This window comes from Watersipora subatra, chromosome 2, assembly GCF_963576615.1.
Source record: "Watersipora subatra chromosome 2, tzWatSuba1.1, whole genome shotgun sequence".
NCBI lineage: Eukaryota > Metazoa > Bryozoa > Gymnolaemata > Cheilostomatida > Watersiporidae > Watersipora > Watersipora subatra.
This window is the reverse complement of record NC_088709.1, coordinates 62,478,459-62,497,119: the sequence shown is the minus strand read 5'-3', so window position 1 is coordinate 62,497,119 and position 18,661 is coordinate 62,478,459. Positions and strand designations below refer to the sequence as shown.

Genomic DNA, 18,661 nt, shown 5'->3' with positions numbered 1-18,661 from the left:
CATTGATAATTCTTGCGTCTCATTTCAATGAATTCTTTATTATAAACCATAGAGTACGCGATTCTAAATAGAAAAGCACACATTGTTTTTAAAGAATCCAAAAAATTAAATACATGTGTTTTTTGCTATTAACAAGCATATTGCTTGCAAGTGCATGAAAGTGAAAATTTAAAACTCGTTCAATAAAATGATGCAATGAAATAGCAAAGACATTCAAATATCAGAATAGGCCTAAAGGGAGTTTACAATGAAGGAAGCTTGTATATTACTTCAATTATATATTGTGATGTATTTATATATATATATATATATATACACATGTATATATACGGTATATAATTGTGACAAACACGTAATCCTTGCTTCAAGTATATATTTTAATTACCGAAAGTAGATGAAAAAGTAGATGAAGCAATATTTTGTGCCTTGGAATGCAAGACAAAGAGAGTGAGAATCAAATTACATTTAGTTTATATTAGTAAATCCAACTTGATCATTGTCTATGCGTGAGCGTGCATGCTTGTGTGTTTGTGTGTGCACGTGCTAGGATCCATGTACGTATTTGTGTGTGTATGTGCATGTGTGTGCATGCGTATGTGTATGCATGCATGCACTTATATGTGTGTGGTGTGTGTGCGCGTGTGTGCTTGTGGGGGATGCGCATGCATGTACATGCATGCGCAAACTGTCCAAATTAATTGTTGATAGTTTTCCTGATTGTATCTGGATTGAAGCCATTACTTAGTGTAGCTCATTAGTCGGCAGGGTTGGTGAGGAAAAAGATAATGGAATGTTCCAGTTTGAAATTTCTTTCATGCTGTTTTATTACATTGCTTTGTTCCGTGTTCATTTGATTAGGCAATTATCTGAGGGCTTGTTCATTTGACAGATATGTTAGAAGGCTGCTTCACGTCATCTGTGTATGTGCTGCTTGATGTTTAATATGCAGGTTGCTGGAATTCATGAAATTACATTGTTGAATTCTTTGCCATTATTTTAGTCAGGCTGTCTTGAGAATCCAATAAATTTGTTACTGTTGTACGCTGATTGCTATACTGTTGTCTGATGTCAGGGCAGTTATGAGAAACTGATGACGTATTGATAATTGATAATTGATGACGTATTGATAATAATGCATAAAAGTTGGTATAAAAGCGAGTGGACGAGAAGAGGCAGTCATTTTTTGCTACCACACATGTAAGCAAATATCTTCATACAATAGTGACAACATTTTAAAGGCTATATATAATCTTTGATAGATTTTTCATTAAATGCTCAAACCATTGGATCTTTTCAGATTTCTGTATCAAAGTGAGATACATGCAGCCTTTGTTCTCTAATAGTTATTGTTCTCATATGTTAAGGTTGGTGCTCATTGGAAGTTTGAAGCTAGAGAAAGAAGATCTCATTCCAATGTCACCCATAAACTCAAAGGTTTCTGTTTCTAAGAACTCCTTTGATTTGCGATCTTCAAATATAACTGGTGTTTCTGTAGTAGCTAACTATTTTTGAGCATTTTCTGTAGTGTTAAAACGTCATTCACCCTAAAGGTTGAGTTGCAACCAAATTCACATTACAGTTATTTGGTATCAAAAGATTCATCATGTCTCTGTTGTGTTGTAAGTGCAAAATATGTGGAAATGTGATTACACGCTCTTAAAAGCTAAAAAAGCGAACAGTTAATCGCAGCCACACAAGACCGCCGTAGTTTGGATTCTCTTTACAAAACGGCTCAAATGTGACGTAGTTGTAGGAGATGGCTTCTGTTTACACTTTCAAGCAACCTCAATCGTTGAAATATTTTCACAAATATACTTTACGCATTCAATAAAACCATGTCTATTGATTTTACCCGTCTGTTTTATCGTCATTGTAATGCTGTCACTTTCAGCCCTGATATCCTATAACCTACCGTAAAAATTTGTTTAATTTCTTTACCCTTAGCTCGAAGGAGTACATATCATTGTCTGATAAACATGACGAGCCTGTCGGTCACCTGTAATAATCGAAAAATGCTGCAGAAATTAATCGCGGAGTATGGGTCACATGATCAGATTACGACTAGACGATTAGACCAAGCCGAAACAAAACCGTCAAGTAGCTGGTATTTATATTTGATACGGGGTCTTTGGTAAAACCCAAAGTGTTTGTCATAAACTAGTGCTACGAGAAGTTTTATATTGAGCTTTTATTGGCCTTTCAATTCACGTGAGAACATCACGTGACAAAACAATAACCAAATGTAATGAATACGTCAAAGAAATAAACTGATTCCAATCTACGGCGGCTTTTCGTTTTTGAAAGCTTGTAATCACATTTCCACATATTCTGCACCTACAACACAACAGAGTAAGAAATGGTGAATCTTTTGATACCAAATAATTGTAATGTAAATTTTGTTGCAAGTGAAACTTTAATGTTATATTTTTACTAATTGATGAAATACACACACACTCGCACAGTGATGTCATTTTGCATGGATTTTTTTAAGAACACTTTAACCGAGATCAAGTTTTATTCATTTTTTTCTTTATGCAATTCGGCAGTCAGATCATTGAAAACAATTGCAAATGATAGTGAAGTGCCACCATTTCTTGAAAAAACTAATCAAATTTGGTATAAGTTCAAAATTAAAAGGATTAACGAACTGCTTCCTGCAGTTGTGTGTTTCCCCAGTCGTCAAGGCTTTCTTTCCATCGGTTTCAGTAGAACTTGATCAAGTAAACAAGACTCCACTGTGCCATGGTACCTTCAATAAGCACTTATTTTACTTCCTTTTCTGCCTTCTGTGCCAGATTAAATTTGCCAGCCATCTGAGAGTATACTAACAAGCTGACTACATACTCACAACTAGACAGTCGATGTAATGACCCTGCCGGATTGATGATAAATAAGTTTCATGAGGGTGCATTTGGTTATTTCGTATACATATTTATTTCATGGCGGTAAAAATGCCAACAATAAAATAACTTATTACAACATAGAAATAGTAAAAGGCTGCTTACAGGTTTTTAATAATTGATAAAAAGGTGATTAATAATTGAAAAAACAGAATGAGAAACACCCGCAAGCTATATAAAATACATGTATAATAGTAAATAACTCTTTTACCCTTTCCAGGAGATAGTTGACAAATAAAATGTTAAAATAAAGCTGTGTAATAAAATTGCTAAGCTTCACAATCTTCTAGTATGAGGACATTTGTGAGAATGAATCCAAGAAAAACATAGCAATTAGCCAAACCATGTGAAAACACCCTGCTATGGCAGTGACAACAGATAAGTGGCAGAGGTTTGGTGCCACACAACTACCGCATTCATCAGCAAACGGATTTGAGAAGATACTGCAGTTCAGCGTAAGAATGGACCAGCAGAATGGAGACTGAAAAGTCAATAAACTCAAGTTAGCTAATTGAAAGAGAGACTGTCAAAATTTAAAGTCAACTGGCAAACCTTTACGGTCAGCAATTCTGGATTAGAGCATTCTTAAAATATCTAGCAGCCTGGCAATCTGGTTTACTATGAGATAGAGGTGGAACGAGACACGAGACGTCTCGAGTATCGACCTGTCTCGTCTCGTATCGTTCTCGTCTCGACTTAACTATTGCCAAACTCAAGACAGGAAATAGAACTAAAGCGCCTGCGCACGGTTGTTAAAACATGGCTTCTTGCGGTAGCAACAACTCCATATATTGTAATGGATTGCGGGCAACTGCCTTTAAAGTTATACCCGGTCCGTTACTACCTGTTGCTACTGATTATGTTGGCCACTGAGTCTAATCATGTAGTCCGGACAACGGCCCTGTTATTTTTTAGTTCGGTTCTGTGCTCTTGAAACAGATACCGGGTCGTATCTAATTACTCTTCGGATAATCCAATTTAATAAATTAGACTTTTGCGGGTAAAATGTCTGTATTTTATCGTAACGTGTCTAAACACCAACTGCCCTTCATAAAATTCGGGCCTCTTTTACGTATATACCACCAATCGGTGGTAAAACTTGCCCGGACACAGAGAAACGAACGAGAGGCCGTGTCGACCATAGTCCGTGTTCGGTTAACAATGACGTTTTGTTAGCTCAATATAAGAATATACATGTGCATGTATACAGTAATTCATATAATTTCATGAGTACAATTTAAATATAATTCACATACTACAGCTAATACACAAACAAAACTTAACATTAATGAAACGATAAGAATGAAAGTGTTATCGTGTGTTCTTTTAGTTGCGGTATTTCTTTGTAGAGCGACGGCTATCGGTTTCATTACACATTACATTAAAAAGTAAGAACTATTCAATAGATGGTAAAAATATGCATGTACAAAGCAATATGTTTATAATAATTATGATCAATCAAGCTCAAAATTCTTAGAATATATAACTTCGGTATTTTAGAGCTGTTTGTGTCCCTTTTGTTTACAAAAACTACATGCATATCACTATTAGAATGTTGTATTTAAATCGTTTACACCAGGTGAAAATTCAATTTAAAAAGAGTTTTATTAATTTTATATATACCAAGTAGCTAGTACTTGTGTAGTGAAATCATCACCAAATGCTCATTATTTTACTGTCTCGTGTCTCGAGTCTCGAATTTTTACAAGACGGTGTCTCGAGTCTCGTCTCGAGCTTAAAAAACCTGTCTCGTTCCACCTCTACTATGAGAGATCATCAGCTGTAACAAGCGACTGCACACTTATACCAAAATAGGACTAGGCAGTTCATTGGCACAGGTAGTAGGGTCTTGCTGCACAAGACTAAAAGTAATGTGTTCGAATCCTATTGAAAACGATTTCTTTAAGATCTTTAAGCGAAGTTGCAGACAGCCAGATGGACAGAGATAGATCTTATTATAGCAAAGACTGTTTGTTGCAATGTAATCTTACAGACCATCTATTAGTATCTCTTTGTAACAATGAAAGTAGGAAACAAACATAGGATTAATTGTGTTTAATGACCAAGCTTTCGGCATTGGCGTAGCGATACAACATTATTTAGTGAATAGGTCATCAGTAGGCCGAATTGTTTTGAGAGTAGTAAAACTGTATCCTGTCATAGAGTAAATTTTATTGAATATGACAATGCTTTACAATTAGTGAGTAAGTAACTTAACGTAACTTAACAAGTAGCTAGTACTTGTGTAGTGAAATCGTCACCAAATGCTCATTATTTGCTGTCTCATGTCTCGAGTCTCAAATTTTTACAAGACAGTGTCTCGAGTCTCGTCTCTAACTTAAAAAACCTGTCTCGTTCCACCTCTAGTATAAACTGCACAAAACACTTTTCTCGTGATATGAATTTTGAAAGTTTTAATGGTAACTGTTGTTATATGTTAAGTAAAAATATATTTTCTGTGCAAAGACTTTTATTCCTCGAGTAATGCCTGGCATTCAACTAGTGTGACAATAAAGCGCACACAAAATGTGTGTGTACATTAGTTCTACACCTGAGAAGGTGAATAATTTGTAGAAGTGGTAGCATGCCTGACAGTGAAGCTGGATGTTGTGGGTTCAAATCCTGTTTGTAGCAATATCTTTTTCCAAACCTTAAAACATGGCTTCAAATGGACACACTTGTTTTATATTAAAGAGAGTATTTAAGTAGATTAATGCTATCTTGCCAAATACCACGAGGCTGACCTTGAATCATTTCTCTATTCACCTTGCCACACTCTCATCTATCGCCTCATGAAATCTTTGAAAGTATTGCCAAATCTTAAATTTGTTCTTTTCTGTATTTATGTTACAGATCTCAAAATCCTGCATGAACTAAGACTCAAATATTTGTATTTACTCGTCCACACATACGCCAAACATCGTTTTCTTTCTCTTGACATCAACATACTCAATTTACTATTGCGTTTCAGTTTATGAACTTTCTCTTACTTTTTTTCAATTCATTATCCTGACTCTTCTGCAGTACTATTAGACTAGCCGATGCCCGGTGTTGCACTAGTATTAAAAATTTTTTTGCAAAATTTTTTATTTTAAACTGTTTAGGTTTTTTTTACCCAATGAGGTTGAGTAACTTAAGCTAGTCTAAATGTTTTCTATAATAAGAGCTGTTTCTCTGAAACCAGTGTTAGGAAAAATTATTTTATTCATTATTACGAGAGATCGTGATTACGTGAGAGATTACTCAAGAAATTCATGATTTCCCATGTAATCATGATCTTCAAGCATGCTAGCTACAGCATGCTATTTTAAATGATAAGCATTAAATTTTGGCAGCTGTATTAACCATGATGTGCACAATTATTTCATAGTATTGCAAGTTGGAGGCTTAGTGAAATGAATGGTACTCCTGTCTGCAAAGCTGGAGGTTCCGAGTTCAATTCTGGTGCGAAGTGGATTTTTCATTCCTAAAACGCCATCCCTATAACTAGAGACACGACTACAGACAAGACACTCGAATTTATAAAAATATATCATTATTATTACTAAAATTTAAAATTTGTCTATTTGACACAATCGATAATTCCTGATTTCTGTCTTTTCATTTTGTTCTTTCATATTATTACCAATGCCAAAAATATTATATATACATATAATTAAAAATACCAAATAACCATAGATTAATATAAGTGTTTTGGCATAATGTAATGTATATATTATTTTAATATAGTAAATAATATAGTATTTTAGTTACCACAACTCAATGTCACAATGCTAGAAACCGTCATATACATGTATCCATATAGCCTGAGAAATAATCTATCACATTATCTGTTTTTCTCTGCCTGCTATGCAAGTGTATGTTGTACAGTTGATGTGTAAAACTAATCAATTTGTGAAACCACTGAAAGTTTCTGTCAATTTACAGATTGTCTGATTCACTCAGTAATTTTACAAAAGGCTACAATTTTCAGACATTTTATAAATTGACTAAAATCAGTCCACTTATTTGACAGATTGCCTGAAACATTAGTATATATGCATTTTAATTTTGTTGAACTTACTACTTTGGAATTTAAAAAATTAGTTTTTCAATACGTACATCACAAAAAACTTTTTACCGTTTTTTAGCAAGGCGAAATACACTCCTTTTGTCATGAGGACAGAGATTTTTTTATCAGCATTTTTCATATCTAATAGCTCTATATGGAATGCTGATTTTATAGTGTTTGTCATCATTGGCAGTCAGCAGTTGATGAGTACCAAGTACCAATACTGACATATATTTATTGAGTACCTGAAGGCCTTCATGTTTCTAATTGCATAAATAAAGTCATAATTGGGTTGTTTCATTTGTTTTATTAATCTATCTATACCAAAAGATAAATTAGTTTGTGGATACACAGTTCACCAGACACTGCTGTTTGGCTGTAATTAATGGGCAGAGTATCCTCATTAAAGCTAGTACACCAGGAATATGGCAAACGGCTAGTCTTTACAACTGATCCAAGCATCTGAAGGCTGGTTCAAACTATATCCTGTATTTTGGCATTGATACCACAATACTTTGGTGATTATCGATGATAACAATGTTCACACTATCACAACCCATCCTCGTTTACATCAGCAAATATTTCGCAATGTAGTGTTCTCATTTTTTTTTTAAATTTTTTGAAGGAAATTCTTTGTTTCTTATATCAAATACTAGGCCCGCAGCAACTATCATAAACAGAAATAAATATATCACGGTTTCCACAACAGCGAATAACTATTGTAAAAATGGTGTACATTGTACAGCCTGTCAAAATGGTGCACATTGTACAGGCTGTTGTGGATGTCCCGCGAACTATCGGGAAGGTTTTACAGTTGCAGACTTTCTGTCGTACTCGTGTTGCTTTATCGATGCTATCAGTTGTCGGTACTTTAAACCAACGATAAATGCCGAAAGGACAATGCCAACATACAGCAATATTGTTTGAACCAGTCTTTAGTGTTCAATCATCTGGTTGAGATATCTAATATTAACATATGTTAAACTGTAGAGAATATTCATATCCTCAATTATATGTTGTACTTATTAAAAAATTTTTTTTAATTACTGAACAATAGCAAGCTAAACAATATAAGAACGTATATATGTGATGGTTGATGCTCTCCTTGCCATAAATGACTTGTCATACTTTATATCAATGTTTCAGGCAATCTGTCAAATCACTGAACAGATTTTTAGTCAATTAGTAAAATGCTAGAAAATTTCAGTCATTTTGTAAAATGACGAGGAAATCGGGCAATTTTCAAATCGATTGAAAATTACAGCCAATGTGTAAATTAACTGAAAATTTGAGTCATTCTGTGAAATGACCAGAAAATCAGACAATTTACAAAATGACTGAACATTTCAGGCATTATAAAAATGACTGATTTTACACATTGACTAACATATTTACTCTCCTTGTTTTGGCGTGCCTTTGTCTCGCCTGTCTATGTTTTGCTTTTAGCTTTGTATAGCTTGAGGCAATTGTTTATTGTTGTTTTATCAGTATTGGATTTAGTAGTTTGCTGGTTTAATAGTATCACTTCTAAGAGAAAATTTTGATTTGGTTGCCATGCGAAAAGATAAAATTTCACAAGTGCTATGTATTTTGTTTAGGCGTATCGGTTTCTATGGAAAGTAATTAGTGTGTGGCTTTTTACCTCAAATAATTTGATATCTCGCTCATCTATTTTTTGATTTGGTTGACAAAGGTTTAAACGAAAACCCCTATTACTTACAGTGGTCAAAGTTGTCGTCTGATCAATTGTTAAATAAGGGAATGCTATAGGCATAGGTATACAGCTGAACCTGAATAAGGCCTGCTACTTGCTAAAAAATAGAATCATAAAACGTGTTTGTAAATAGAGCTGATAGCCATTGTTTGTATAATCAAAAAGTCAATAAATGTAGATAAAAAGACGAAGATGGAGAATAAGCTGATAGCTAACAAGTAGGTATGTCCACAAGAACGACAGGTCCAGCAGGGAAAGGTGAGTGATGTTTGATTTCACTGCTAACCACATTGTTTTTATGGCGCGCTTACATCGCAAGTTTGCATCCTCTACAAGATGAAAACTTCGTAGTTCAAGCATTTCTAGCCATTCAAGAGTGTTCTTACTTACAAATTTTTATGAGGTGATCCATGGTTGCAAACGACAGAAACAACATTTTGCGAATGATTCACAAAAATTGCCACGCAAGCTATTTCATTTTAAACATTTGCCCCACTTCAGTCGCTCCTATCTCAAAAGTGTGTATAGTTAAACAAGACAGAAGTGCACTGCTATGTCCTCTGGCATAAACAACACCTGAATATTCATTGCAACACCTTTTGTGCCTGGTAACTCAATGTGTGCATTATTACAGATCTAAATCATCCGTGCAGCGGAAAGATAGTAAATAGCTCCCAATCATCAGTTTTTTAATAGATGTAGATTCGTCAGCTGTCTACCTCAAAATGCTGCCACAGCAACTTGTAAGTAAGCTTATACTTATTACTAGCAGCAAGCCAGCTATTCCTCTTATTTCAATTAACTAGACTATAAGTAGGTGTTTAAGATGTTGGATCTCAGGAACCAGATTAAGTTTTGAAAGCAAATACGTTAGTCACCTGGCAGAAGGCAAGGAGCACATATATGTGAAGTTTATGTGAATTTAATCAAACAATCGGAAAAATTAAATGAAATATGTACAATGTTTCATTCATGTTTCCCGCATGTTTCATTACAACATGTTATAAAACATGTGGAAGTCATGGATGAACATGCAATGAAACATTTACATAGACTAATGTAACTGTTCACACGAACGCGCACACACGCACTCCCACACACTCATACACGACATGGCAAAGTGGTATTTATTAATATAGATAAATTTTCTGCTATTCCTACGTTTCACGGTACTATAAATGTTTCTGTCCTAACTCGACTAGGCAAAAAACATAAAAAGTATTGCGGAATTCCTGTTATTATTTTCATTTCAAAACATATTTACTTCTATTTAATTACACAATGTAAGTTTGTGAAAACCAGAGACTTGATTTATGGCTAATTATTGATAAAGTGACATAAACACCGTCTACAGTAGATCATGACAGGCAATTTTACTGTCTCACAGTCATTTACATGTACTTGCTAAGATCTACTAATAAGTTGGACTGTTACTATAAAAGACTAAGGCCGACAAATCTTTAATTTTCAATGCAAAATGCTACACTACTTAGATAACAACAATTCATAAAAACATTCATTGAGAACAGTTGTCATTAATGTGTATGCATTACACATTTTTCCGTTTTCAATCGATTCGTTGTACATATATACAGAAAATAAAGTGCTAAGATGGTCAATTGAGCCCGGCATTACTTGATTTTTCACATAGAATCAGCTGTACGTGTAGATAATGTGTAGAGCTCTTGCAGTCTACCTTTATAACTTGTCATTTTTTACTAACATACTACATCCACCATTGTATGTTTTAGTTTATGAACTTTCTGTTACTACAACCTTCAATTCACTGTCCTGACTCATCTGCGACACAATTACATTACTAACTTTCGAAACACGTTTGTTCAACTCACGTCATATTTCTAGATTTTTCTTCTCATTTTTTGACAAGTAATGAAAAACATTCTTTTGATGGTGATTACAAATGGTAATAAAAAGATATAAATACATATATATTATATAGGGTTTTTTCGCTATGAAACACCTTGAGTTACGAGTAGCCCAACATATAGGACATTTGAGATTCAAAGAAGGTTCCAACTTTTGCTTTGAGATACGAGACAAATTTGAGATATGGCCATAAACCATAATGACCTCTGTTCATCCACTAGGTGCACAAGTTTGCGAAAGGTCATTTATGTGAAAGCATTGCCCATTCTTTATTGTCAGATCAAAAAAGATTCACAAAAGGCTGACTGAAAGGAAGGATGAGAATGCATTTAAAATCGAGGCAAAATGAGCCAAACAGGAAAAAGAAAATTAAGTGATTTAAAACGAAAACAAAATTTACAATTAGGTTTAGAATAAATATGAAACATATTTTCAAGTGTATGCATAGTAAGCTAAATTCATTTAAGTCAAATTTAATCCTTATATCATGTTATGCAGACTGTTTTGCTCTTCATTGCGGTTCTCCGGCTTGAATCCGTACCAAATTACAGCACCAAAGTATGTTCGAATTCAAATGCATTTTCCATCTGAATTTTTGGCTGAGCATCAAATTGTTTAGTAAGAAAAAGATTGAGCACCGAAGTCACACAGGTCATATGGTGAGGTCACAGTGTGTTTCCTTCCTTATGCTTATATGTTTAACTACAAGAATCCCCTGACACCTGCTACATCTGCAGAACTACGCCCGTCCTCTAAAGTCGGGCAATTTATTAAATCTGAGTCATCAATAGGCGGTGGTGTTTTGATATGAAAGTGTTACTGTATTTTATAAGTCATTGACTTAAAAAGACTAGCTTGCCCAAAGTCTGGTATAATATGTTGATTAATAAGATTTAATGAATAGACAGTTTAATGAGTGTATTTCTTCCCTACATAGTTACAGGAAACAGAGTGATTGCTCATAAGTTAGACATTCAATATACACATGTAAGGTCAAAGCTATACGTAAAGCTACATAAAGCTGAATAAGTATAATAACACAACTGATTCACATTATATTGTTGTATGTTGGCGTTTTCTTTTCCGAGTTCATCGTTCATCGTCAAAACAAAGCGGATACACTTTGCTTCATCAACGCAAAGTGATTGGTATGATTTGTAATGTTAGATAAGCGTACGCTTTAGTACGCGATTGCTTTGGTACGCTCTGATATGTTAGATAAGTGTATCAAAGCGATTCAAAGCGTACACGTACCAAAGCGTATCCAACTGTTTGGTAAGTGTTTTTGGTACGCTTCAAAAAATATGTGGATATTTATCCAAGCATCCATGACTGCCTGTACAATGTGAACAAATTGAACATTAGTAATTCGTGATCATAGATACTGTGATGTATTTATTTCCATTTATGATAGTTGCTGCAGGACTAGTATTTGATTTAAGCATGCAAAAACAGAGAAATTTTTTTTATCAAGAGTTAAAAAGAAAAATGAGAGCATGACCCCAAGGAATATTTGCTGATGCAAACATGGATGGGCTTGTGATTGTGTCAACATAGTTACCATCGACGATCGCCAAAGTATTGTGGCATCAACCCCGAAATACGGCAATATAGCGTGAACTAGCCTTCAGAGAACTCCCTACTAATAGAGTTTGCTAAACCGAAGTGCAACACTAGTTTAAGCCTTCTGTAAATAACCTTTTTGCTATCTTTAAATTGCATGCTCTCACGTTGACACACTCATTATGGTGCTTCCATGTTACAAAAAAGGATGGTGCAAGGCAAACATTTATTGTTTAAACTGAGGCAGGCATCATTACAATGCTCCTTTACAATGGCTAGCAAATGCCAGTTGAGCGGATCAAGTAAACTGAGTTAGACAAGTTATATTTTACTGGCAAAGAGATAAGGAGCAGAGCGTTTGGATGACATTCTATTTAAAAGGTTTTCTGTGTTCTTAAAATCAAAAGCGGATTAATCTCAATTTATCGAGATTAATCGAGCAATCAAAATATGTAGTTAGCTAGATGGGATCATAGAAAGAAAAAAATAAACTTTTAATAGGAGATTTTAATAGGATGCTTTGTTAAACCATGATTAACTTTGTTCAAGTTAGTTCAACTTGTTGAACTTAGTCTTTATGCAAGTTTATCTCTGTGGTCAAAGTGAATAGATAAGTTGCATCAAAATGCTCAAACAAAGTTTAGTTTAGACCACTTTTATAATACTAAATCATAATAATAATATAATACTTTATGAGAGAATTCTAAGACCTTAATTATTTCTTAAAACCATTTCCTCACAATCCACTTTTGCAGTTTTTGTTTTGCCAGCATGACGAAATGGCGACAAATGCAACTACGAAAGATCAGATCTTACCAGAAGGAGATTAGTATGCTGCGAACAGACCAGACTATTTCTGAACAGAAAGAGTAGCTCAAAGTCCAACGACTGGGTGAGTTAATTCTATACTAAACTGAGATTAAAATCAGCTACAAAAGGCCTTCTGTGACACCAAAGAAATAGACATACCTCTCCTAGACAGATTCATAGAGTATGCTCTATTCAAAACAAGACTATGTTGCATTCAAGTGTAACACCTGCTTTTGGGTAGTAATAGTTACTTGCAGTGTCACAAGTTTCTGTATAATATAATTCACAACTTAGCATAGGAATAAATTCTGAAGGAACCCATTTTGAAGTAGGGCAACAAACAATAATAATTTCCGTATAGTTGCTTTTATTCTTTAGACTTTAATCCAAACAAAATTTTTTAGTGGTTGTCGTGTGCAAGTTGGTGTATTTAAAATAAGTTACTGAGCATGCTACAGTGTTGTCAGAAATCATGAGCCCACTTAAAAATTCACGCCTTCACTTATTTTCACACCGCTGCTTGGGCAATTTGATCTAAACCATTGCATGAGTTGTTCAACTTGCCTTGCGATAGTATCGCAAAATTAATTATTGGAAAATACAATAAGCAAATATTCAGGCAATCTTTTGATTTTTGTCAAGGTCAGTTGTATACATATTTTATTAAAACAGAATAAATGCAACTTGCTGCTTATTTAAACCTTACTTCGTATAAAACGTTAGAAAATTTGGCATTTACTGATTAATGGTTACTGGTGATTTCTACCAAAACTATGCCTGTAAATCATTCAGCGCTACCATCAAGTCCTTTCAAAATATAGGGTGGTCTCAATACTTCTGATCACTATATAGATTGAAGATTGATATTGGTTGTAAAAAACGTTGTACAAGTGAAAAGCAAGACTAGCATCCATCGCAATTGTCACAATTTTTAGACCCTTATCTTTAATGCTTGTGAACAATGAGTAGGGGTTTCAGAGAAAAAAAACAAATAGAGAAGAGTCGTACTGCTGAGTGATAAAAAGGTAAGCTATAAGTTTAGCGTTACCAGGTACTACCCCTACCAGGTAACGCTAATTTTATAGTTTGCTGGTTTATTGCTCACTAGCGCAGCGCTTCCCCACTCGTTTTCATCTCTGAAACTTCTATGCTGACGAGGAAATCTCACACCCCTTTTTAGATAGCGACAAAACAGGCTTAAAGCATAACGAAAAGCGGACATACTTGAAGTAGTATAAATACAGTCAAACATGGATAACTCACCCACGGATAGCTCAAACATATGGTTAACTCAAACGGTTTTTTTGGTTCGTTCCCACGTAATGATAAATTGCTATAGATAACTCGAACTCAACACTGTTAACTCGAACTGTTTTTTGCCCAACGGCTACCGAAACAGTTGTTATTGCTTTAGAAAATCACTTTATTCAAAGTCATAGAGGTAACCCTCAACTTTTCGTAAATCATAGGCTTCGTTATTACCACCGTCGGCAAAATATTTTTGTCAACGACTTTTCTAAAAGTTTGGTGAAATTTGATTTATACCAAACATCCGCTTAGCGATCGTCCTTCGGAAGCGAGGTAAAGTGATGTAATCTTTGCATAAACTTCAAGAAAAATCAGCAAAGTTGATCGTGGGTAAAACGCTCAAAAGAAAAAGATGTCTTTTCTTTTGAGCATTTCAACAACGATCAAGTTTTGCCAATGTCAATCTAAAAAACGTTCTGGCAATAACATCACCTCAAACAACAAAACAATCTCAAGTGATAAAAACATCTCTATACTTTTTGATAAAAATGTTTTAAACTTTACATTAGAAGCATTTAATTTGAAACAAGCCATTTGTGCTTTTGATTTATATTATAGTTTGTATATGTACATGTATCTACTAATAAATAAGTAAATACATGGACTTGTGACAGTGCTCTGATAACTTGAACACTTTAGCTCGGTCCCGTGAAGTTCGAGTTATCCATGTTTGACTGTAAATACACACACTATAATAAAGTATAAATAAATAAGCCCAATAAATGCATCATTAGAAGGTCATTCTAGTGTGAGACGTTATGTGAATTTACCCGAGGCTTTTCTGTGATTGGTCAGTCCTACAAAATCTGACTTTCGCAGAGAGCGAGAAGACTGTCAGCAGGGCTTACCTTACATATATAGGGCAGGGAATCATTGTTAAGAAAAGCTTCAGTGAGGTGAGCAGAACGAGTAAACTAAGCTACTGAGCTATCATGCCTTTTTCTCTTGCCAACAAAAAACCTTCAGCGTGTGGCAGTCTAGGCAGACGTAGACCTTCATGTAGCAGCAACGGAGACCGCTGATCAGTTATTGGCCCGCACTTTGAGAGTAAGGACTGCCGTTAAATTGGTTGTAGCTATTGTCCTAAGAAGCTATTCTAAAAAAGAAAGTTGGTGTGTCATCGCTTCAGCTTGGTGTGTCATCGCTTCAGCTTGTGGCATAACATCTTATGGTCGTTTTCTTCGCATCTACCAAAAGTCCAACGTTTTTCCACAGTAACAAAATGTAAGAAAGCAGCTCATTTTACGACCATTTACTTGTTTCCTGCCTCTTTTCTCCTATCATTGGATTGAAACATGGTTCCTACTTGGTGAGTGAATTGTTCAGATTATTTTCAGGATTGATGGCATTTCAACATGCATTTTGGGTAAATCACAAAAATTAAAAACTGTAAATACATTGCTGTAAATACATTTTTAATTTTTAATGCACTTTTTGAGAGAGTGCGATAAAATTTTCATGAGGTACTCCATGGTTGCAAAAAAGGGAAACAACATTTTGCGAACGATCCAAAAAAAATGCCATGCAAGCTATTCAATTTTAAACATTTGCCACACTTCAGTCATTCTTATTTCAAAAGTGTGTATAGTTAAACAAGACAGGAGTGCATGACCTCTGGCATAGACTCTTGTTAATCTGCTATATGCGAATGTCCTTTGCAACACTTACTGTCACCTGGTAGAGTGCAGCAGAAGTTATTGGCATTAAAAGTAAGGCTAGCTTGCCTAAAGGTTGGTTCACATTATATCGCGATATGTAGGCTTTTTTCTTTGGAATTTTCTATCGGAAGGATGCGCTAGGCATACCAGTTTTAGATCAATTGTGCGCTTGATCGTGATTAGCTAAAGCTTGTAACACAACAACTGCACTTGGCTACTACATCAGTGTATGGTTTTTCACAGAGCCGTAAAGTTTCACAGAGTCCCCGCATCAAAAACCGGAAACAAAAACGCATGTTTCCAAACAAACCCGATCGACATACTGATCTGTAATGGAATATTCTTACCTCGCTCTCAATATCTCACTTTTTCGCATTTGAGATTATTAATAACTAACTTTACTAAATAAGGGTTAGAAGGCCAAACTGGGCAGGTGGGAACAGGGGGGGGGGGTGGGTTGGTATGACCTTAACATTAATGCTTGTTTTCGTGCAGTTCTTTCTTAAGGATAACAGCATCGAACAACTCACTGAATTATGAGAGACTTACCTTGCCTTGGAAATGTTCATTGTGTTGAGAAAGACTAGGTATTGACAGAATAAATTCTTCTCTTCCGTTGCAAATATTAGCAATCAGTTCTCCAGCTTGCCTCTTGAAGTGTTTACTTACTTTTGGAAGCTTTAAACAAACAATGAAGAATGTGCAATAAAACCCTAAAGATTTTCCAATCTCATGAACAGTTGATAAGACAATCATCACCCATTTCTGTTTAATTGTCTGAGGAAAAACCCAAACCTCCAAACACTAGCCACTGATAGGATAAGCTATAAGATGTGTCTACTAGTGGATTCTCCCTGCGTGCTACAAGTTATACCTAATATATTATATTTTAATCAAAATGCCATTCTTTTCACCTTGAATTGATCAAAGACCAGGCGTCTTTCGATTGTTACTTGGGCTCTACAGTCAAGCTTGTAAGTATCTTGAATCAGCAGTCTTCTCTTAATGTGAGGTGGGTGGTCTTTGTTATCCGCTTCCTAAACAGATCATGTAAAATAATGATACAATCATGTAATAACAACATAACATTGCGCTGATATAATGGCTGAATTCAAAATTTGAATCTGAAAGAAATTATTAAGCTACATTAAGCTAGAAGGCATCAATGAGTTGTGTGTGACCCTATTGTGAAAACAGAAACTTACTGCTATCTTGGCTTGATATTTTCTCTTAACAGATAGATGATTGTCAGGTCCATGCTGACACTGCAATGTCATGTATCCTAGAGTTTTGTATGGCAGATCAGGGTCAAACTTGAGCCCTTTATGTATGATTTCTAAAGCAATTATAAAACCTTAATGATTTCCATGAGAATCAAAACCACATCACATTGACAATGTAGATGATTATTAATTCACTTTACTCAAAAACTGTTTACCACTAGAAATCTATATGGTTTCTCTCACAGGTGTCCTTTAGTGGGATATTGCCGAAGCCGGGCTGTAGTCTACACACACAAAAAAACAACAAAGGTCCACGCAGTTATGAGCAAAAACAAAAGTATCCATCCAAATATCTCACCAATCTGATGAGCAGCACACACAAAAACTAAACCAATCGACAGCACCACCCATCATGTCAAAATATTCCAAGTTTCATGTCATGTCTTGTACAACTCACCTTATGGTTTCTCAAAACTTGTCTCTAAGTCCCTATTAATTTGAGACTGTCCGATTACTGTTTTCTAAATGGTCGCCGCTAGCCTAGCTTAGCGTCCTACTTCAACACCTCAGTAACTATCGGGGAGACGTCCGAGAGCACTCAGTGATGCCCCAATAGTTACTGAGGTGTTGAATCAGGACGCTAGGCTAGTCTAGCGGCGACCATTTCGAAAACAGCATTCGGACAGTCTCAAATTAATAGGGACTTTGGGACAAGTTTTGAGAAACCATAAGGTGAATTGTGCAAGACATGACTTGAAACTTGGAACATTTTGACATGATTGGCGGCTCTGTCGATTGATTTAGTTTTTGAGTGTGCTGCTCATCGGATTGGGATTGGTGAGATATTTGGGTGAATACTTTTGTTTTTGCTCATAACTACGTGGATCTTTGTTGTTTTTTTTGTGTGTGTAAACTACGGCCCGGCCTCGACAATATCCCGCTAAAGGACACCTGTGGTTTCTCTACCACCCTAGTTTGGCCCATATAGTGAATTCCAGTGGTGGGGGGAGGGAGGGGGTAGGTTGATAATTGAACCTGGTATCTCACTCCATTGGTCGAACAAAGGGTGGTGGAGCAACTATAAAATGTCCCTGCGTTGTGTAAACTAAACCAAACTAAACTAAAAATAAAACCACTCATGGATGGTATAAGCCAAATTGACTGCTGGTGTATGGATTTGGAATGAGGCTGCACTGAACCAAACATAATACTCCAAGTTACCCTAGTTATATAATTAATAACAGTACTACACATGCCTATGCAATTCCTCACAAAAATCACATGGGTGGATGGATGTGATTGCTTATTCAATGATTGCTTACTCTCAGTGAGACTCCATGTCTTTGCTACAGCCTCCAAGATAAGACTCCCATATTTCTGTCAAGGCTTTGGTAAAGCTAACACTATTTTCACAATGCTTGATAAACTTTACTCTGTTCTCCACTTCATGGGTCCTCAGATGCTCGTTAAGAGCTAAAAAAATCCTTAAAGACTGATGTCTCAAATTCATCGTTTGCTGCAATGGTGGCCATGTTGGCTTTACGAAT

General features: G+C 35.4%; 1 protein-coding gene across 2 annotated transcripts; it reads right to left on the bottom strand.

The window, feature by feature from the left end:
* Positions 1 to 2,927: 2,927 nt before the first annotated feature.
* LOC137387111 (uncharacterized) lies at positions 2,928 to 18,573 on the bottom strand. 2 transcript variants are annotated; one of them, XM_068073414.1, is made up of 6 exons: positions 18,437 to 18,573; positions 17,097 to 17,227; positions 16,806 to 16,928; positions 16,441 to 16,569; positions 15,082 to 15,329; positions 2,928 to 3,381 (listed from the first exon to the last, which is right to left on the bottom strand). In XM_068073414.1, exons 2-5 carry the CDS (start codon positions 17,166 to 17,168, stop codon positions 15,309 to 15,311), a joined length of 345 nt encoding a protein of 114 aa, XP_067929515.1. In that variant the 5' UTR covers positions 17,169 to 17,227; positions 18,437 to 18,573; the 3' UTR covers positions 2,928 to 3,381; positions 15,082 to 15,308. The 2 variants fall into 2 exon arrangements, with proteins under 2 accessions (XP_067929515.1, XP_067929514.1); XM_068073413.1 differs by having other exon boundaries at positions 15,082 to 15,324.
* Between the last annotated feature and the right edge of the window lie 88 nt (positions 18,574 to 18,661).